Here is a 22,230-nt window from a genome sequence, read left to right as displayed (position 1 = left end):
GTTCCCTAAAATGGACCACGCCGGAATCAACGCGTTGGTCCTCGAGAAACTGCTGGCATTAGCGAAATCCCTCCAAACCATCCTTCCAGCAGAGGATGGCGACGTGTTGTCTCTTCGCGGGACCTCTTCAGGTCGCTGGTGTATCCAAGCCCAGAAACTTCTGCAGCGGGACAGGGCGCTGGCGACGTGTGCCGTGTCCCGTACGGAGCCTGGAGCCGTCGGATGGAGCGCAACCCCTGTCGGCATACGCGTCAACCCGAGAGGGACCGGGGCCTCTCCCCAACCAATCTGCGGCGGCCATTACAGAGACATTCCTAAATGTGTACGTGTTTTACCCTGTGGAATTGTTGACAGCCAGGACGGCTGGGTGCTACAGAGGGGAGAGAGATGTTGTGCCATACCAAGGTGCTGTATGTCTTCTTACTTGTCACCACACTCACAGGCCGATAGAGGGCAGCCGAGAGTGAGCGGGAAGTGTAGCGGTTAACCTAAGGTAACCCCCTCCCTGGGTGCCCCGTGACTGGAGGTAGAAACCCCAGACCCCCATGGGGATGGGGGCTGGGGGCCAACGGTTAAATCCCGACCCTTCCAGAACCCTCTGGAAGGTTCGAGGGAAGGAGGAGCTCGAGGCGGGGTAAGCCCCAACTGGTGTATAAAAGCCGGTCCTCTCAACGGGACCAGCAGTGTTGGTCCACTCAAGACCCGAAAACGTCTGAAGACTTGAAGACTAGGCCAGCACCCTGGGACCCTCAACCGAGGCTCGAGTAAGAGCCAGGTTGTAGTGGACCAGTGGTGAGACCCGTACCCTGGCAAGGTCGGGTCAGCCTAGCCTCCCCTAGGTCCTGTAGCGGAGGACCCGCAAAAGCATAGCTCTGAGTCTATAGGGCCGGCTAGAAGGGAGGCTGTACCTCCCTTAGGTTATCTGGTGAAGGGGCCATACCCCTTAAGTGTGTAGGGCTGTTATGGAGGGGCTGTTTGTACATAGGATCAAACGGCGAACAAACACAGTGGGCGGAGCTCCGGGAGTAAACGGGGGGGGTGCCCGCAACGACGTCCGCATCGGGCAGCCTGGGGGTAGGGCTGCCCGGGGTTGTGATCCTGGAGGGGGTATAAAAGGGGATGACAGAGAGAGCTCGGGGCTCAGTATTAGAACAAAGGAGGGAAGATTGAAGACCCGGGTAGCTAGAGCCCTGGACTCCCCTGAGACGCCGCCCTTGTCAGGGCCGCGCAGGACCGAGCCAGCGGCGTGGTCCCGTGAACCAGAGTCAGCACTCTGGGACTCCGGGTACCGTAGCCCGACTCACCAGTGTCGGGCCAGACAGCCTCCCCTAGCCCGTTAGTGGAGGACTCGGGGGTAGGTCAGGGATAGCTAGCGGTGTATCCCCAGTTATACGGGTGAGGGGGCCGATATCCCCTCTAGTGCTGTCCTGTCGTGACGACTTGTAAAATAAATACACGTGTGCCTCAACCTCGGTGTCAAGCGTCCTCACCGGTACTTCATCTGGTGTCAGAAGTACTACGAACATGGAAACGCGCCATACAGCTCGAGCCAGAGTACCGCAGGAGGAGGACACTGCTGAGATCGTCGAGCCCGAGACGGCTCAACAAGACATGGTGCAGCGGGGGCCTGACGCCTTCTTACCGGGGCATCGGCATGAAGAGGGGCCGCAGCCAGACGCGCTATGGCTGGCTCACGAAAGGCTGGCGGAGCTGCTGTACGCCGCTGCCGCCACGCTGGAGAACATCACGCGATTGGGGGCTGGTGGTCCACCACGGGGCGAGGGGAGCCGACGACCGGAGCGCCTTCCCGCCATTTCCGAAGATTCAAACTTTGAATTTCCCGCCATCGACGCGGCGGCTGCTCAGGGCGTGGCCAGCTTGAACATCGGCTCCGACATCGGCCTCGCTGGGGCTGCCGCGTCATCACCGGCGGAGGGTGCGTCATCGCGGCTGCGACAGGCGATGCCATTGGCCGTTCGCGCCGAAGCACAGCCGAGTCGTCGTGACAACAACCTGCGGGGTTCTACAACAACCGCTGCGCTACACCAGAGACTGTCCTCGCTTAAAGAGTTTGTCGGCGCGGAGGGAGACTGGGGCGGCTTTCGGCGACGCTTCCTCGCCCACCAGGAAATGGCTAACTGGTCGGATGCTGAGGCTCTCTGCGCGCTGCCGGCGCTCCTCGACGGCGACGCGCTCGCCGCCCTCACATCGGCGCCGAGGGAGAAGCGTTCTACGCTACCGATGGCGCTACAGCTGCTGGCCGGGGTCTATGGACCTTCAGCTGAATGCCGACAGCAGTTTTACGATCGCAAGCGGGGTGAAAAGGAGTCGCCCCTGGCATACCGGACGAGTCTCCTGGCAATGGCGAAGACGGCCTTTCCTCGTATGGACGACGACGGCGTGGACGCGATGGTCACGGAAAAGATCCTCCTCCTGGCAGACGACCTCGACATCGCTGTCGTCGCACAGGAGGACGCGGAGATGACTTCTCTCCAAGCTGCGCGGCTCCTCCACGCCAACCTTCTGTCACTGCGGCGGAAAGCCAGCAGGGCATCGGCCGGGCGTGCGGTGGCTGCAGCCACCCTTCCGACGGAAGAGCTCTACGCCGTCGACCATCGACGGCAACAGGCGACAGGAGCACGGTCGGGCCGGGACGGGTCGAGCCGCTTCGACCGTCCATCATCTCCGCCGGCGCTCCCGCGTTGTTTCAACTGCGGCGTCCGGGGCCACGTCGCCTCGGGGTGCCGCTCTCCTCGACAGCGCGGGACGACGCCCCGACGGGACGCCGGCCCTCCTCCTCCCAAGCTCCAGCAACATGATCCGGCGAGTCGCGGCACCACACATGTTTGGCCAAAGCACCCACCTGTCGCACACTCTCGCACCACAACGAACGGGGGGCCGATGTTGCGCTGCGACGGGCCAACACGGATCACTGCGGGGACTCAAATCGAGCCCAAGCAGTGGTCCGTGTTAGCCCATCGCGTGGTGGCCGCGTCGTCGGGGTCGTCGGCCGTGGTCGAACACATTGACGGGGTAGAGGTACGCATCCTAGTCGATACGGGGGCATCGGCGACAATCATTTCGGAGCTAATTTACAATATTCTACCTGTACAGAGCCGTCCTTTACTGCCGGTTAACGTCCCATTCTATGCCGCTAACGGGGGCTCTCTCGGCATCATGGGACAGATTCGAGCGCAAATTTCTATCGGGGACATCAAATTGTCGGGGCCGATTTTTGTTTCCTCCTCGCTGGCGGTTCCGTGCCTGCTGGGGACGGACTTCTTAGGAAAAATGCCGATTCGTATTTTGATCGACCAAGGATGCATTGAGCTTCCGTCGGGGCGACGCATGGCGTTCCTGCCTTCCCCTGCTGCGGCTCGGACGGCGTTCGCAACAGTACCGGCGTTCATCGTTAAAACAGTTCGTGTGCCGCCGGGAGCTCAAATGTTAGTGCCTCTGAAACTTCGTAGGCCCTTCGCTAAGGGCGTTGGGGATCAGGGTGTTATGCTGGGACCGTCTAGGGCCGGGGTTAATGGACCTCATTTAATTCCGGCCCAGACCGTCGTAAGAGGGGACGGGGACCCTTTCATCGCGGTCCTCAATGTGGGGTCGCAGACAGTAGTGGTTCCTCAAGGGACGGTGCTCGCTCACGCGACGCCGGTGCCCTGCGAGGAACCTGTCGCGAACCACGTTGGCACTGCTTCCCGGACGCACCCGCATTCGGACAGCGATGAAGGGTGGCTCGACGCGCTTTGTGCGGGATCGACGGACCTGTCCAATTCAGAGCGCCAACAGCTTAGATCGCTACTGAAGGAATTTTCCGACGTTTTCAGTCGGAATAAATACGATTTGGGTTGTACTCACCTGCTGCGTCACCATATTGACACGGGTGACAGCGCGCCAATTCGCCAAAATCCGTTCCGGTTGAGTCCCGCCGAAAAGGACCATGTCAAATCGGCTGTCAATCACATGTTAGCCGCCGACATCATTTCTCCCTCCACCAGCCCTTGGGGAGCGCCGATTGTCCTGGTTAAAAAGCAGGACGGCTCGTTGCGGTTTTGCGTGGATTTTCGGCGCCTTAATAAAATTTTGGTTGCCGACGCATACCCGCTCCCACGGATGGACGAATCGCTGGACGCCTTGGCGGGAGCGCGATTCTTCTCCACACTAGATTTACTTTCGGGATTCTGGCAGCTTCCTCTGGACGATGATTCAAAGCCTAAAACTGCTTTCCGTACACCGCACGGCCTGTTCCAATTCAACCGGTTGCCGATGGGCTTACACTCAGCGCCGGCAACTTTCCAGCGGTTGATGGAATTGGTTTTGGCTGGATTACAATGGGAGTCGTGCCTGATTTATTTGGATGACGTTATTGTCTTTGGAAAAACTTTTGACGAACATCTCCAGAGGTTGCGGGCGGTTTTCCAAAAGATGCGGGCTGCTAATTTGAAATTTAAGCCCCAAAAATGCCATTTGTTACGCGAGTCGGTGCGTTATTTGGGGCACATCGTGGGGCGCTCAGGTATTGCTACCGACCCCGCCAAAACGCAGTGTGTCAGCTCCTGGCCGACTCCCACCTCGGTGGGAGAGGTGAGGAGTTTTATTGGCTTCGCGTCGTATTACCGACGCTTCGTCGCTAATTTTGCGACGATTGCCAAACCCCTACACGCTTTAACATCTAAAGGGGTTCGGTTCCACTGGGGTCGGGATGAGGAAGCTGCTTTCTGCTCCCTTCGGGACGCCCTGGTGAAAGCTCCTCCCTTGATTTGCCCAGATTTTTCGAGGCCGTTTTTGCTCGACACCGACGCGAGCAACACGGGTATTGGAGGCGTGCTTTCCCAGGTGGTTGACGGCGTGGAACGGGTGGTTGCGTACGGCAGTCGGGTGTTGTCTCCAGCGGAGCAAAGATATTGTGTCACCCGTAGGGAACTGTTGGCAATTGTCTATTTCATCCAACAGTATCGCCCATATCTGTACGGTCAGCATTTCACCGTCCGTACAGATCATGCGGCACTGCAGTACGCCCTGAAGGTTCAACAGCCATCGGGACAATTGTCCCGATGGTTGGAGGTCCTCCAGGATTTCGATTTCGAAACCACCTACCGTAAGGGCGTTCGCCACACCAACGCGGACGCTCTGTCGCGCATGCCAACCGCCTCCGAATGTGCATGCCTCCTGGGGTCGGGGCGTTGCAGGCCAGCAGGGGACGTGCCGGTTCCAGTCCTGGCGGCCGCCGCCGATGATGAAACATTGCTCCCCGATGATATTGCGGAACAGGGAAGAGATTCCCTGCTTGGGTTGCCCGTTAATGAATGGGGGCGCCTCCAGATGGAGGATACCTCCCTCCTCGCGTTGCGTCGTCGCGCCGGGGAGAGGGGGCGTGGGGCGGGTGATGCCGACGCATGGGAAATGCACGCGGGGTTGCTTATGCATTGGGACGGGAAATCCCACCGTCACCGGCTGGTGGTCCCTTCTGGGTTACGGGGTAAGGTGGTGTGGGCTGCTCATGAGCGCCTCCTCCACCTGGGTACCCAAAAGACCCTCGCCTTGCTCCAGCTTGACTTTTTTTGGCCGGGCATGACACGGGATGTCACGGATCTGTTGGCAGCATGCCCTCGGTGTGCGCAGCGCAAACCACCAGCACGGGAGTCGAACCCGCCGTTGCAGTCCATCACAGTCTCCAGGGTGAACGAACTTGTAGCGCTGGATATCCTGGGCCCATTTCCCGCCACCCCTAGGGGCAATAGATATTTGTTAACAGGGGTTGAGTACTTTACGCGCTGGCCTATGGCCTGGCCCCTGGCCAATCAGTCGGCAGCAGCCATCGTGGACGCCTTTGTCCAAGGCTACGTCATGGACAAAGGTGCTCCGGAGCGGCTGCTGACCGACCAGGGTAAAAATTTTTCCGGGAAACTCCTCAAACAGGTCTGTGATCTCCTGGGAACGAAGAAAATTCGTACCTCTCCCTATCACCCGCAAACTGACGGGATGGTCGAGCGTCTGCATCGCACCATCACGTCTATGTTGTCGCACCAGGTTTCGGAGTCACAGACCAATTGGGACTTGCAAATTCAAGGGGTCCTGGCAGCACATAGATTGGCCCCCCATGCTGCGACGGGATTTTCACCCTTCTTTCTCATGTATGGCCGCGAACATGACCCACCTGTTCGGGCACAGCTGCAGATCCCCGCGCCGCTGGGTAAGACAAAATTGGACGAACACGTTAAATTTAACCTTGAAAAACTGACGGAGGCACGGGATGCTGCCATGCTAAATTCCGACAGGCGTCAAAAGGCGAATGAGCGCCTCAGACTGGCACGCACGCACGTGCTGCAGTGGAAGCCAGGGGACAGGGCATGGCTGCACTGTCCCCAGGTACCACTCGCGACCTCCTCGAAGCTGGTGCGGCCGTGGCGGGGCCCCGTCGAGGTGGTCGAGGTTTTGCGACCTCAGTGCGTTCGTATCAAGTGGGGGAAGCGCCGGTGGTTCGTTCACCCCTCTAGGCTGAAACCCTTCGTTGCGGTGCGAGGCCCCACTCCACACACGCAGGGCCAAACATGTGGGGGGTCGACCGACTCGGAGGGTCCGTCTCTGTTGCTCTCGCCTGACGTCTTGCCGGCTGTTCCGCCCCCAGGTACATCAGGAATGACGGGCTCGCGCCCAACAACCCACACGGGGGATGCCGAGGGTCTCGCCACTTCAATCGCGGACTCACCTCGAAAGGGACAGCTGCCACCGGATGGCCCGCCATCTGGGGTTGGCCCATGTGACGGGCCTGCGGCAAGGACGCGCGCAAGAATGCGCAGACTCTTGTAATGCACAGAAAGAAGAAGAACATTTTTTTTTTAATTAATATTTTCACGTGTTATGGTTACTGTGCGCTGCGTTGGTGGGGTGCTCCTGGCACGTTGTTGTTGTGTGTGTGTGTGTTGTGTGTGTGTTGTGTGTGTGTTGTGTGTGTGTTGTGTGTGTGTTGTGTGTGCGCTGGGGGTTCCTGGCGAATGTATATACTTTGCTTTTACGGATTTCGTATTCGGGGGGGGGGGGGGGGGGCGCGTCGGTTTATACTCCCTTCAGGGGTATGGTTATTGTTGTTGTTCAATTCGCGTTCTGTTGAAAAAAAAATGAGGCACACACGAGGGTCAAGGGGTAAAGGTACCTTTATTGAAATTGTTGCAGCCGGGACGGCTGCGAGCTGTGCAGGGGGGGGTGATGTAGGGCTGTTATGGAGGGGCTGTTTGTACATAGGATCAAACGGCGAACAAACACAGTGGGCGGAGCTCCGGGAGTAAACGGGGGGGGTGCCCGCAACGACGTCCGCATCTGGCAGCCTGGGGGTAGGGCTGCCCGGGGTTGTGATCCTGGAGGGGGTATAAAAGGGGATGACAGAGAGAGCTCGGGGCTCAGTATTAGAACAAAGGAGGGAAGATTGAAGACCCGGGTAGCTAGAGCCCTGGACTCCCCTGAGACGCCGCCCTTGTCAGGGCCGCGCAGGACCGAGCCAGCGGCGTGGTCCCGTGAACCAGAGTCAGCACTCTGGGACTCCGGGTACCGTAGCCCGACTCACCAGTGTCGGGCCAGACAGCCTCCCCTAGCCCGTTAGTGGAGGACTCGGGGGTAGGTCAGGGATAGCTAGCGGTGTATCCCCAGTTATACGGGTGAGGGGGCCGATATCCCCTCTAGTGCTGTCCTGTCGTGACGACTTGTAAAATAAATACACGTGTGCCTCAACCTCGGTGTCAAGCGTCCTCACCGTTACTTCAAGTGTTACGGTTGTTATTAACATTTGTTTAAATAAACGCGTTGCCTCCAAGAAGACGTCTCTGCGAAGTTATAGCCCCAACAAAGGCATTGATGGCGTCCCAGAGATGAGCATACTGTTCACACTCAGGCGGTTTTGATTCAGTTTGTGAGCATGTCTTTGTCCTGCAGCTTTGTAATTGGAGGAATGTTGATGTGGTACCCATCTTGGCCTTGCGAAAGGAAAATGTGTTATTGTAGGGCAGGGGTCCTCAAACTTTTTAAACAGGGGGCCAGTTAACTGTCCCTCAGACCGTTGGAGGGCCGGACTATAGTAAAAAAAAAACTATGAACAAATTCCTATGCACACTGCATATATCTTATTTTGAAGTGAAGAAACAAAACGGGAACAAATACAATATTTAAAATGAAGAACAAGTAAAGTTAAATCAACAAACTTGCCAGTATTTCAATGGGAACTATGGGCCTGCTTTTGGCTAATGAGATGGTCAATGTCCGGTTCCATATTTGTCACTGCTAGTCGTAACAAGTGATGCAAGTGTGCATCCGTTAGTCTAGATTTGGTTGGAGATTTCAAATGTTTCATTCTGGAAAAAGTCTGTTCACAGACATAAGTGCTGCCAAAGATGGTTGCCATTTTGAGTGCATGGTTCCTGAGATGAGGATATGTCTCAGAGGGGAGAGATGCATAGAAATTATGAAGGCTGCTTGACTTGAATGCGTCTTTCAGAGAGTCACAATTCTGCAGTTCAGCCAGTTCCATTTGGTAAATTGTATCCACATTTTCAATGTCAATAGAAAATGGGTTACGGAAAAGCTGTATGTCCTGTTCATGGAGATGAAGCTCTTTAAATCCAAATTGGAACTCCTTTTGCAATTTTTCCAGTGAATCCACACATGTTTTGTTTGGGAATGCAACCAATGGTTTTTCCGCTAACAGATTTTGAGTTGTGGGGAGATGGCAGAAGTTTTCCTCCTTCACTTGTTTGATGAGGAGGCCTAATTTTACTTCAAATGCTTTGACATGTGATTGCATATCACAGATGAGCTTCCCCTTTCCTTGAAGTTGCACATTGAAACTGTTGAGTAGCTCTGTTACATCTGTCAGAAAGGCAAGGTGCCATTTCCATTCTGCATCATTGAGCTCTGGTACTTCTTTGTTTTTTTAAAGCAGAAAAGCTGTAATCTGTGGAAGTAAGTCATAGAAACGTTTCAAAACTCTCCCTCGACTCAGCCAACGGACTTCTGTTCTGTGTGATACAGAACATCTTCATAGTCAACATTTAGCTCAGACAGAAATTCCTGAAATTGTCTGTGGTTTAGTGCATGAGCTCTAATGAAGTTAACACAAGATACCACAAATTTCATAACAGAGTCCCACTTCAGTGATTTACTACACAGCGCTTGTTGGTGGATGAGACAGTGTATGGCTATTGGATGAGAATGGTTATGTTTGTCCATCTCTTGGTTAATGCGAGAAATTACTCCTTTCTTAGACCCCACCATGCTAGGAGCACCATCAGTTGTCACACTGGCTAGTTTAGCCCAGTTCAGCTCCAAACCATTCACAGTTTGGCAAACCTTTTCATAGATATCCTCTCTTCTTGGTTCTTTCGGTAAAGTCACGTTGAAGGGAAGTAATAAAATAATAAAAATAAAACATAATAAAATAATTCTCACGACGTTTCGGCCACAACGCAAGCAGCCGTCCTCAGGTGAAAACCAGGTCTGTCGGGGAGACAGCGTCTGAATGAAACAGCACACGAGCTTGGAGCATATATAAGCTGGGTTGGAAACGGGGGAAAGAGCGCCTTGACAAAATAATTTGCATATCAAGAGGAATTTAGCATATGTATGGGAAATGCAGGAATGTGATTAGTACTACATATGCCCGTGCTGTCCAATGCGTTGGCGTGTGCAGCAGTTTGTCTCTTGCGCACAATCGCTTCCACGCCGTCGCCCACCCTTTTGGCCCCGCCCCCCTCCCTCCCGATACGTTCCATTCATTGGCTACCACATTCTGATGAGCTCCCCCCCCCCTCTCTCCTCCCCCCTCAACTCGCTTTTAAGGGATTACATCTTGAATCATTGCCTCACTTGATGCAACTAATCTGGCTGTGACGGTCCCACCTGATGACGGAGACTTGTGTTGCCTCCGAAACGTCGTGATCTTTATTTTATTTTATTTTTATTAATTTTGATGTTTTACCTACGTGACTTTACCGAAAACACCTAAGAATATGAATCCTTGCAGTTACGAAAGCTTCAAATCTAGAAGTATTTTTCAGTTTTAATATTTTATCTTTTCTCACTTCTCCGACCAAACAATCATATTTATCTTTATGTTGAGTTTCATAGTGTCGACGTAAATTGTATTCTTTGAACACAGACACTATATTCTGGCATATCAGACACACAGCTCTTTCCTTGTACTGCATGAAAAAGTAATCATAAGTCCACTGTTCTTTGAATATCCTACACTCCGAGTAAATTTTTCTCTTTCTTGACATCATTGTTTCCTAGGGAGTCAAAATTGCTATTAGTAAAATACCAATATATATACAGCGCTACAAAAACAATATACCAGCAATAACTTTGCCCACACAGCGACATACAGACTGCACTGCCCATCAATGCAGTCTGATTGGGGGGAACTCCGCCCCCTCTCCCTCTTCCACCAATGACCGTCCTTCTCATGTAGAAAAAAAGTAACAGACAGGCAGCGGCGGCAAAAACACCCGGCGGGCCGGATAAATGTCCTCGGCGGGCCGCATGTGGCCCGCGGGCCGTAGTTTGAGGACCCCTGTTGTAGGGCATCGTATGCTCTGTATCAGAAAATCGTGCGATGGTGTTTTCTTGGTATGGAAGAACAATGTCTCTCTCATAATGTCCCTCACCCACCATAAGAAAGCAAGGTCAACAATATTCAGGGCATTGAACCTCCCTGCGTGCTCCCTGCTTTCGTGGAAAGTAAACGTGCGGTATGGCAAAATATAAATGGGTGATGTTCCCACGAATGTAAAAAAAACGATAGACGAAATGCAATGGACTGTAGCAAATAAAGTCTTTAGCAGTATAACATATTATTCAGCATCGCAGTACTACGTATCAGTAAAAAGCATGACGTGAGCAATCGAAACAATATAAATGCATTGAAGAAATAAGCTTAAATAAGTCGACATTAAAGAGCAGTAGTACGCACAACTAAGTTGAGAAGCAGGCTACAGTCTAGATTATAGACTGCCAATGTGCCGACTCAATGACATAAGCATTGTTACAGTCGACATAAAAAGCTGGCAATACAGTCAGCAGCTGAAAAAGCAAGTACACTGAGTGAGGTAAAGAAGCAGGCAACAGATTATAAACTGCCATACACTCATAATGGGTAAAAGCAAAATTAGCAGTGTAGATAATAGAGTGCCAGTGACGTTAATTAATCAGTAGGCAGCAGGTCACAGCACAGACTGGCAGTATACCGTCTCAGCGTCATAAAAAACACAGCTAAAAAAAGGAAATATTTAGCAACCTAATAATGAAAATTTAGTTTAGTGCACACAAACATTATTGTAATATCTGTCAACTTATTTGTTTCATAATAGTAAACAATGAACCTGAGTACTTATCTGCACACAAACATTATTATTGTAATATCTGCCAACTTATTTGTTTCATAATAGTAAACCGTGGTGAGGCCTAGTCCCATGCAGAGCCCGCTGCCTCGCCTAGATTGCTCATCCGGAGGTGACACATTGCCAGGCTGAGGGGCTGGGCCGTTACCCCCCCCACCACCATACCCCCGCCCGCGCTACAATAATACTATCTAAGTGCTATAATATTAGTATCTACCGACCCTATAGTATTTTACTGGTAGGAACCACCTGGTTCCACCAGCCCAAAGGGGATTATTGTGTCCGTCCTGCATCCAACAATGGGAGGGGTGGGGCTGGGTGGAGAGGGGAGGGGCTGGTGGGGAGGGGAGGATGGGGAGGGGCTGGGTGAGGAGGGTGGGGCTGGGTGAGGGGTGGAGAGGTGGGGCTGGGTGGGGAGGGGCTGGTCACCCCGTGGTGCCCTTATAAAACTCAACGTTTAACCTACTCACGCCGGCTTGTGCCCGCCCTCACAGTCGACCATATTTGCGAAATACACCACGCCGCCGTTGACCCTGGCCATTGACTGAACAACCCAACGTTCCTACCAGCTCCCTCCGCAGGAATGTGTTTTTTGCATTTTGAACGCAAAGGAGAAATCCCCCTACCCTCCACTGATGACGTGCGTGGGGACATAAATAAATAAATATCGCACAAAAAACGCTATTTTTACTCATTTAAAGATGACGGACATGGAAAAGGAATAGCCTATGCCAAGCACGGGGCTTACGGCGTGGTACCCGGCTAATTATTTTTTTACGAAAACCCCACAGTTCGCGAGCCAAATCCTTCGCAAGTTGCATGTCCAGAGACAGACAGATGGAAAGATAGAAAGACAAAGAATACCTTGTATAGGTAAGAAGAAAAGATACCAAGATACACTTACGTTTTCAAACATTTGCATTGGTGGAGAAATGATCACTCATGGAAAGTCATATCATATATTTACTTTTTCTGTATGAATGCACGAGGCAAGCAGTTGCATTCTCCATGCAACCCCCTCAATGTGCACTGCCACCCATCACACATACACAGGGCTAGGCACCACACAGTGCACACAGAAACCATATACATTACATAACACACGGTACACCGCACAATACCTACACAGAACACCACGTACATACCATAGAAAGTACGGGACACCAAACACGCATAACACATACAGTATGACACAAGGCAAGGACAAAGATCCCACGTATAGCCTGAACAGACTGTTGTGGCAAGTGCTGTTAGCGAGCACCTATCAATTCCGGGTGGCCAACACCACACCCGGCCGCCTTTGTCTCCCCCAATGGCGATGTTTTTACACACCGCATCAGGTACTCATTTGAGGCTGAGTCGACCTAGGGGAGGACCAGTACCGGTTCAGATAATCGTCACTGGTGCTGGCCGTGAGCAAGAATCGGGTCACCAGGTTCGTAGCTAACCGCTACACTACCGCTCCCCACGACAAAGATCCCCCGTGTAGCCTTCATAGACTGCTGGGGATGGGTAGCCAGCATCACGCCCAGCCGCCTATGTCTCTCCAGTGGCGATGCTTACACACCGCACCAGAGACTAATTCGAGGCTGAGTCTACCTAGGTGAGACCCAGGACCGGTTCAGATAACAGTCAATGGTGTTGAGCGAGAATCGAACTCGGGTTGCCGGGTTCGTAGCGCAGCACGTTGACTGCTCCGCCACTGCTTCCCCATATAGAGTATGACACACCCTACATACAGTATGACACACCCTACATACAGTATGACACACCCTACATACAGTATGATACACCCTACATACAGTATGACACACCCTACATACAGTGCGATACACAGCACATCCGGTGCGGCAAACACACCGTGTACAGGACGACACACACATCGAGCACCACACTCACACACCACATGCAAGCCCGATACACCTCACAGTACGGCACATACTGCAAACAGTAGAACACGTACCACACAGTACGACACATGCACCACTAGCAACGATGCGGCGGTCGCCGCCGCCGCCGCCGCCTCATAAGAGAACGCCACACCACAACACAGGGCACGGCATACACCAAAGATCCCCCGTATATCCATGAGAGACTCCTGGGGCAAGTTAGCGAGCACCTATGAAGGCCGGCACTGTTGGCACACACGGGGGGGGGGGGGACGACGACTCCGTTACCGTCTTGGGCTTCTTCTTGGGCGCCGGGTTGTCGTGGAAAGCCTTCGCGTCCGCGGTACTGAGGGCGGCTGCCTCCTCTACCACAGATGCCGCCAGGCTCGGGGTCCCGACCGAGGCCTCCGCCACCGCCACGGGGCTGCTCATGGCTGTGCTCGGGGTGGTGAATTGCCAACGAGCCGCAGAGACGCGGACGCGACTGCGGCGGCGGCGACGACTCGAGAAGACAACTTGCGGGGATAGGGGGGGAGGGTGCCCGGCCTCGACACGGAGAAAGAAGGCGGAAGGGGTTGTGGCGTGGGCGGGAAGAGCGGCGTGGTGAGAAGAAACCCGAGTGAGAGCTCGCAGGCAGTCGACTCGGTGAGGTGAGGTAATAGGTGAGGCGTGTGTGTGGGATATAGACCCTATTGACGGTATGTGGAGGGAACGAGGTGGGTAGGATGAAAGGAGATGGGGTGGAGGTGTGGAATGGTGAGGGAAGACGAATTGGCGATCGTGGTGAGCAGAAGATGAGGCGATTAGCTTCAAGCGAGTAATATATGTTCAAGGCAGATAAATACAGAGCCGCGATAGATTCTCAAAAAACACGCTTTAAAAAGGGGTTGTCTTCATAAGGTTGATGCGGTAGTCAAACGTGTAAAATGTCGAACTCAAGAAAATGTTCACTCTAATACTTATGAATCCGTACAAATGTTAGTAATACAAAATAGACGTGCTATAACCATCGCTGTGTTGCGAACAGCGTAATAATATCTGTCACTTGTGCATACATTCTGGTAAATAATGGAGACTACTTACTCTCTGCTGCTCACCAGCAAGCGCGCTCCTGAATGTCTCCCCTCCAACCGCCCCTCACTGCCTCCTCCTTGCCAGACGCCCTCCGCCTGTCACTCATTCAACCGTCCACTCCGCCCACTTTCTACTCGTTACAAATCCACCGTATGTAGATAGTATTTATTACACTTTGCAAACAGGTTTTTGGTGTTGTTGCAAATCCAGTGTTTATGGGGTATTTTTTGTTTATTTGAGAGTTTAGATCTGAACAAAGTTTAACACCCACCCTATCAAACGGAGTCTGCTCAAGAATATTAGTGTTTTTTAAAACATGATCTGTATACAACATCATCATGCTTATCAGTTCCTAACTTTTTACAGACCAATTCAGTCAGACCTTATTGGTCACCCGTGCCCTTATACATTTCAATGTTCATCCTACAAAGTCCCATCACAAGGGAGCAACACAAACAAATAGACACAACATTTCGCCCGTATTGAAACGGCTGTACGCTGTATGGACCTGAAAACTAAAATTTCCTGGACAAGAATACGGGTAAACCGTATGGGTTGATAGGTATGCATCATACAAGTTCCTCCCTTGACACCACCTCTCAATGACCCACCCCCCACCTGACAGCCATTCCAGGTACACCCAGCACAGGAATGTTGCTGCCACTACTTCAAGCTACAGCCTGCAGTGCGGTGAGCTGCTGCTGCTGACTCATAGGTTACGTGGGAAATGCCCTCATAGCTTCACGTGCAGCACGATTTTAAAAATTACTACTGTTTGTAGCCTCACGTTCCCGTGGACTCAGCTCATTGATTTCTCCACCCATGTGGAGGACTCGGTCGAGAGCAGACACCGACTGTCTATCATCTCCATCCACACCTTGTTCAATCGCCACACCTAAAGGTCACAACACAAAATACAAAGATCGCCCCCATATAGCCTGTAACAGAGCGCCTATGAAGGACGGCACAGCACACAAGGGCGTGGGTGACCAACACCACACCCAGCCGCCTTTGTCTCCCCAGTGGCAATGTTTACACATTTGTAAGTATCCTGACATACTTTTGCACTGTACGTAGTCAACCGTGCTAATCGACTGAGTAGACCTAGGGGGGAAGCCCAGGACTGATTCAGAAAATCCTAACTAGTGTTGACCGTCAGCGAGAATCGAAACCGGGTCACCAGATTCGTAGCGCAGCACAGTAACCGCTGCACTACCGCTCCCCACTCTCACACAACAACATCCGCCTTTCATCACTAAGTAGCAGTGTTGTCACCATGGCGCCTTGTGCCAGGCTAGGTGCAGTCGAAGGCCAGGTGAAGTGTCGAATGGAAGGTCACGGGACAGAGCCAGGTTGGGTTAACTGAAATGGATGGCAAATGCAACACCGGTACCCCTTTCTGTGCCAACGTGCTTTATTTTATCCGCCCGGTACTCTGGCCGTTGTTGTGAGCATCGTTCTCCGTTATTGCTGCCTCCAACTGCCCAGTAGCATCCTTTACGAGCCTCCTCCACATAGGCCCATTTTTCCACAGCTTGTACCAGTCATCAATAACGATTTAAAGCTTTCGTGACTGCAGGAATCCATACTCTTTGGTTTTTTCGGTAAAGTCATGTAAAAATAAAATTAAATAAATCACGACGTTTCGATCGCAACACAAGCGACCGTCATCAGGTGGAACAGATACAACAGGAGAACTGCTGACATAGGAGAAGGAGCTGCTGCAACAAGAGTTTATATAGGATTTTGGTGGGCTCAACTTAAGGGTAAGTGGGCGGAGCTAGAGAAGGCATTTGTACGTAAATGTGAGAGATTAGCATGTCAATATGAGACGGTCCCAGCCACCAGAGGTGGCGGGGATCCTCCTGTGGCTGGGCCACCTCACATGTATTTAACCTGGTGATGTACACAGAGAGTCGGAAATAATAGCTGACATAGGCAGGTAGGATGGACACATCACAGTCAGTTAAGACTTTACTTGGTTAATAACGTCCTTCCAATGATTGCTCAGTTTGTACCCAACTCGGTTGAAGTTCTGTCTGTGTTTATATATCTGGATGGCTTCATGAACAAATCTCTGAAGGTAGCCGGTAGGTTTGCAGAGTACCTCCGTCTTGTAAAAATCAATTTCGTGTGAGCCCACAGCATTAAAACAATGATCAGAAATGGCAGAGGTATTGGTCCTACCGTGTTTAAAATTTGCCTTGTGTTCACGATCGTGGTCCGAGACATGTCGTTTCGTTTCCCCAATGTAACTGCTGCCGCAACCACAACTCAGTTTGTAGACACCAGGCCATTGCATGTCAGGAAAACATTCGCTACCACTTGTGATAAGGGAGAACCCATTGGGGTACCCTCATTTTGTTTGTAGAATGTACCATTCCAGGTGAAGTATGTGTTGGTAAGGCAGTGCCTTACCAAAGTTGGTACATCTGGATTGAGTCTTTGTTGGACCAAGTCTTCAATTATTACAATGGTGTCAGGTACAGGTACATTGGTTAACAGAGAGGCTTTCTCGAAACTGACAAGCAAATCATCTGGAGACAGTGAGATGTCCTTGATTAGAGAAGCCAAGTGAGCTGAGTTAAGTATAGCTGAGGTGGACTTGCCCGTGAAAGGAAGCAGGGTCTCAGAAAGAAATCGGGCCAGTTTGTAGGCGGGTGAGTTAATGGTGGAGACGATAGGACGGAGCGGGGTACCTACTTTGTGGAATTTTGGAAGGCCATAAAATCTGGGTGGTCTAGCAGCCGAAGGTTTTAGGGAGCTCTGCTTGGTCTGATCGATTAGAGAAGTCGAATTAGTGATGATATTGTTGGTTTTTCTGGCTAGGCGGTTGGTGGGATCTATGTTGACTTTGGTATAGCTGCCATCATTAAGAAGGTCCTGAATTTTGTTGCAAGTTGTTTTATCCATGATGTCAGTGGAATTGCCCTTGTCGGCTGAGATGATGACAATGTCATCTCTGTTTTTTTATTTAGAGAGTTCAAAACGCTCGTCCTTGCTCATGTTGCTAATGTGTTTCTTAGCCTTTTTGAGGATAGCAGCTATTTCAGATCTAGCAACGTTTTCCGGGATGTGTCCCAAGCCTTTGAGGACTACGTCGACCTGGGCAATTATATCATCCACTAGGATGTGTTTAGGGGTGACTGTAAAATTCAACCCTTTAGCTCATACCGATTTTAGGCTGTCGGAAATTGGGATGTTACTATGATTGATGACAATCTTGTTAACATACTTCACCTGGAATGGTACATTCTCCAAACAAAATGAGGGTACCCCAATGGGTTCTCGCTTATCGCCAGTGGTAGCGAATGTTTTTCTGACATGCAATACCCTGGTGTCTACAAACTGAGTTGTGGTTGCGGCAGGAGTTACATTGGGGAAACGAAACGACATGTCTCGGACCGCGTTCGTGAACACAAGGCAGATCTGAAACATTGTAGGACCAATACCTCTGCCGTTGCTGATAATTATTTTAATGCTGTGGGCTCACACGAAATGTATTTTTTCCAAGATGGAGGTACTCTGCAAACCTCCTGGCTACCTTCAGAGATTTGTTCATGAAGCCATCTAGATATATATATACACAGACACAACTTCAACCGAGAGGATGGGTACAAACTGAGCAATCATTGGAAGGATGTTATTAACCAAGTAACGTCTTAACTGACTGTGATGTTTCCATCCTACCTGCCTATGTCAGCTGTTATTTCCGACTCTGAGTACATCACCAGGTTAAATATCTGTGAGGCAGCCCAGCCACAGGAGGATCCCCCGCCACCTTCGGTGGCTGGGACCGTCTCACATTGACATGTTAATCTCTCACATTTACATTTATGTACAAATTCCTTCTCTAGCTCCACCCACTTACCCTTGGGTTGAGCCCACCAAAATCTGATACAGTAAAACCTTGGATTGATACAGTAAAACCTTGGCATTGTTGATGAACCCACAATATCAAAACTGGTCCAGAGTTTGCTTGCGTAAACAAATGGTGTCGTATAGAATTTGTCCATAATCTTTTTTCTTACCAGGTGAGGCCTACTGAGTTACACAGCTCTTTTTCAGAAGCGACCTGGCCACAAATGATAGCTCAATGAAGTTGCTTATCATGTGGAATTCATAGCAGCCAAATACTCTTTAACACATGTTTCTAAATGTGGAGGGAAAAAAAATGTGTTGACATTAGCAGAACACGTAAACCAATTACAACATTTACATATTCAAAATCATTAATTCCTCAATACACAATTATCATAAGCTTAGATATTCAACGTCATATATATAGTAAATGGTTAGATCACATGTTGGTTACTTTACAATTCAATTTGTGGTGTACAGTCAGGTGATAGATATTCTTGGATTAAATCGAGTAAATATGTTTCGTTAAACCTGCCACCACCCGACACAACCAATTGGTAAAGTTTGTCAGTAAAAAAAACATGCCAATTCGTTACTAGTTCAGTACGTGTAGTGGTTTAACGCGCACCAAGGGGGGTAATTGTAAACACGGGTTGGGAACAGTGGGGTCGTATCGGGACATGCTGTTGTTGCTGGGGGACAACGAGTGAGACAGAGACGGCCCATTGGGCAATTATAGATGCAGGGCAGTGATTGACCGGTTGTTGTTGTTGGGGACACGGTGGCGCCTCTAAGTCTGGGAAGGACGACAGGTGGTGGTGGGGGCCAGGGGCGTGGGGCGTCGGGGGGACGCCAGTTAATTAATTGGAAATTAATAGGGACGGGGATAAATAGAGGGGCATCAGAGAGAGACGGGGAGTTGCGCCTGGGAGCTGGACGGAGACGGTCGGAGCAGAAGAAGAAGATACAAGAAGAAGTACAGAGTAGCAGTGGAGTAGAAGAAGAAGTGTAGGGTAGCAGCGGAGTATAAGAAGAAGTATAGGGTAGCAGTAGAGACGGAGACGAGGAAGATACGGAAGGTAGAATAGGGGAGCGGTGGAGCAGCGGAAGAAGAGGTGACGAGAGGATGGATAGGCCAGCAGTGTAACGGGAACAGGAGAGTCAGTCGGGATGAGACGGAGAAGCCGAGAGAGAGAGCGACAGCTGGAGTGAGATGGAGAAGCCGAGAGAGAGTGACAGCTGGGGTGGGACGGAGAAGCAGAGAGGGGAGTCGGGAGAGATGGAGAGAGAGAGGGAGGATCGGAGCAAGCGAGACCGGCGGAGCACGGCGAGCGAGCGGAGAATGCGCTGGAGAATGGTGGGGAAATGTGCTGTGTTTGGTAAAATAAAGTGACGACAGAAAAGGAAGAAGTTGTCCGCGTAAAGTACAGCACTACACATGTACAGTGAGGGAAAAAAGTGTTTGATCCCCTGCTGATTTTGTACGTTTGCTGACTGACAAATAAATTATCGGTCTATAATTTTAATGGTAGGTTTATTTAAACAGTGAGAGACAGATTAACAACAACAAAATCCAGAAAAACGCATGTCAAAAATGTTATGAATTGATTTGCATTTTTATGAGAAATACGTTTTTAACACCTCTGCAAAACATGCCTTAGTACTTGGTGGAAAACCCCATGTTGGCAATCACAGTAGTTGGCCACCAGGTTTGCACATATCTCAGGAGAAATTTTGTCCCACTCCTCTTTGCAGATCTTCTCCAAGTCATTAAGGTTTCGAGGCTGACGTTTAGCAACTCGAACCTTCAGCTCCCTCCACATATTTTCTATGGGATTAAGGTCTGGAGACTGGCTAGGTCACTCCAGGACCTTAATGTGCTTCTTCTTGAGCCACTCCTTTGTTGCCTTGGCCGTGTGTTTTGGGTCATTGTCATGCTGGAATACCCATCCACGACCCATTTTCAATGCCCTGGCTGAGGGAAGGAGGTTCTCACCCAAGATTTGACGGTACATGGCCCCGTCCATGTCCCTTTGATGCGGTGAAGTTGTCCTGTCCCCTTAGCAGAAAAACACCCCCAAAGCATAATGTTCCCACCTCCATGTTTGACGGTGGGGATGGTGTTCTTGGGGTCATAGGCAGCATTCCTCCTCCTCCAAACACGGCGAGTTGAGTTGATGCCAAAGAGCTCCATTTTGGTCTCATCTGACCATAACACTTTCACCCAGTTGTCCTCTGAATCATTCAGATGTTCATTGGCAAACTTCAGACGGGCATGTATATGTGCTTTCTTGAGCAGGGGGACCTTGCGGGCGCTGCAGGATTTCAGTCCTTCACGGCGTAGTGTGTTACCAACTGTTTTGGTGACTATGGTCCCAGCTGCCTTGAGATCATTGACAAGATCCTCCCGTGTAGTTCTCGGCTGATTCCTCACCGTTCTCCTGATCATTGCAACTCCACGAGGTGAGATCTTGCATGGAGCCCCAGGCCGAGGGAGATTGATGGTTATTTTGTGTTTCTTCCATTTGCGAATAATCGCACAAACTGTTGTCACCTTCTCACCAAGCTGCTTGGCAATGGTCTTGTAGCCCATTCCAGCCTTGTGTAGGTCTACAATCTTGTCCCTGACATTCTTGGAGAGCTCCTTGGTCTTGGCCATGGTGGAGAGTTTGGAATCTGATTGATTTATTGCTTCTGTGAACAGGTGTCTTTTATACAGGTGTAATAAAGGTCGTGGAAGCGACTTGTGGAATCCGGTCTTTATTTGTCTTTCTTTCACAACACTCCTATCTTACTTCTAGATTTGAAGTTTTCGTGACTGCAAGGATTCATACTCTTAGTTCTTTCGGTAAAGTCACGTAGGTAAAAAATGAAATTAAAATTAATAAAAATGAAACAATAAAAATCACGACGTTTCGGAGGCAACACAAGTCTCCGTCATCAGGTGGGACCGTCACAGCCAGATTTGCTGCATCAAGTGAGGGAGGGATTCAAGATGCAAGCTCTTAAGTACCAGTTAAGGGGGAGGGAGGGGAGGGGCTTATCAGAATGTGGTAGCCAATGAATGGAACGTATCGGGAGGGGGGGGGGCTAAGAGAGGGATGGGGTACTCGTGGTCGTGGTCAACGACGTGTTTGTGCACAAGTCACTGTGGATGTACATAATAGAAAAGGAACGAAAATGGCTATGTTTATACCAGTGTTGGCTGACAATAAAGAGAGTACTGTTAAACGTTAGGGATGTAAACACTCGGTAAAGTAAAATAGTGCCTGTCAGATAAGATGGTGCGAGTGGATGCGTGATGTGTCAAGAACTGCTGGGTGTCCGATATGTGCTGACTTGCCCGAGGGTGCCGTGCATCCGCGTCCGGTGGAGGAGATGGAAGTTTGCCTGACGGGAGCTGAGGAGGTTGAAGTCGGCAGCGGCAATCCCGGGCGAAATGGCCTCGTCGGCCACACTTAAAACATGTGGCCGTCGCCTCCCGGCGGTCGCCCGCCCCGGTCCCCGCTCGTGGACGTCCGGTCCCGTCACGCTGGTCGCGCGGCCGGCGTTTCGGGACCCAGCGAGGAACGGCTGCCATCACCTCGTCGTCGTTGGAGTTGTTGGAGCCGTGGACGACACGACGTGGGGCCCATCCCAACGGTGGTCCGTCTCTCTCAGGATCTCCCGTCCATGCAGCCATCTGGTCCCAGCGTTTGAGGTTGAACTTGGCGTCCAAACAGCGCGCCGCCCATCGAGACGTTAGCAGTACGTGGCCGCACACCGGCAATGATATGTTAAGTTCCTGGGACAACTCAATCATTTTAGAAAGGATGAGAGGATCCAGGAGATCGGCTGATGAATCGGGGTAGGCGGCCATGGCAAGCGCCAACAGCACCCCTCGGTAGGCCAAGGGCGATTCATCCGCTCCTCGACGCCGGTGCATGAATTTCCTGTTAGCCGCCATCGTCGGCTCGTAGAACTCCGCCATTTCCACGAAAGCGTCACGCAGCGTCTTTTTCTTACTCGCCGGGATG

General features: G+C 51.2%; 1 protein-coding gene across 2 annotated transcripts in view; it reads right to left on the bottom strand.

Moving 5' to 3' along the window:
• The window catches only part of LOC133341508 (cytosolic 5'-nucleotidase 1A-like), a 38,719-nt gene extending 24,208 nt beyond the window's left edge, over nt 1-14,511 (bottom strand). Inside the window, exons 1-2 of one of the 2 annotated variants that reach the window (XM_061550211.1) lie at nt 14,363-14,511; nt 13,568-13,825 (exon numbers count right to left, since the gene is read on the bottom strand). In XM_061550211.1, the coding sequence (XP_061406195.1) occupies nt 13,568-13,711 (144 nt within the window). In that variant the 5' untranslated portion in view covers nt 13,712-13,825; nt 14,363-14,511. Of the gene's footprint in view, nt 1-13,567; nt 13,969-14,362 lie in introns of both variants that reach the window. The other variant, XM_061550210.1, reaches the window with a different exon arrangement.
• Nucleotides 14,512-22,230: the final 7,719 nt, after the last annotated feature.

Source organism: Lethenteron reissneri, chromosome 11, assembly GCF_015708825.2.
Source record: "Lethenteron reissneri isolate LAM-NWPU_2019-01 chromosome 11, ASM1570882v1, whole genome shotgun sequence".
Taxonomy (NCBI): domain Eukaryota; kingdom Metazoa; phylum Chordata; class Hyperoartia; order Petromyzontiformes; family Petromyzontidae; genus Lethenteron; species Lethenteron reissneri.
Note: the sequence above shows the minus strand (reverse complement) of the source record. Positions and strands in the feature narration are given on the sequence as shown.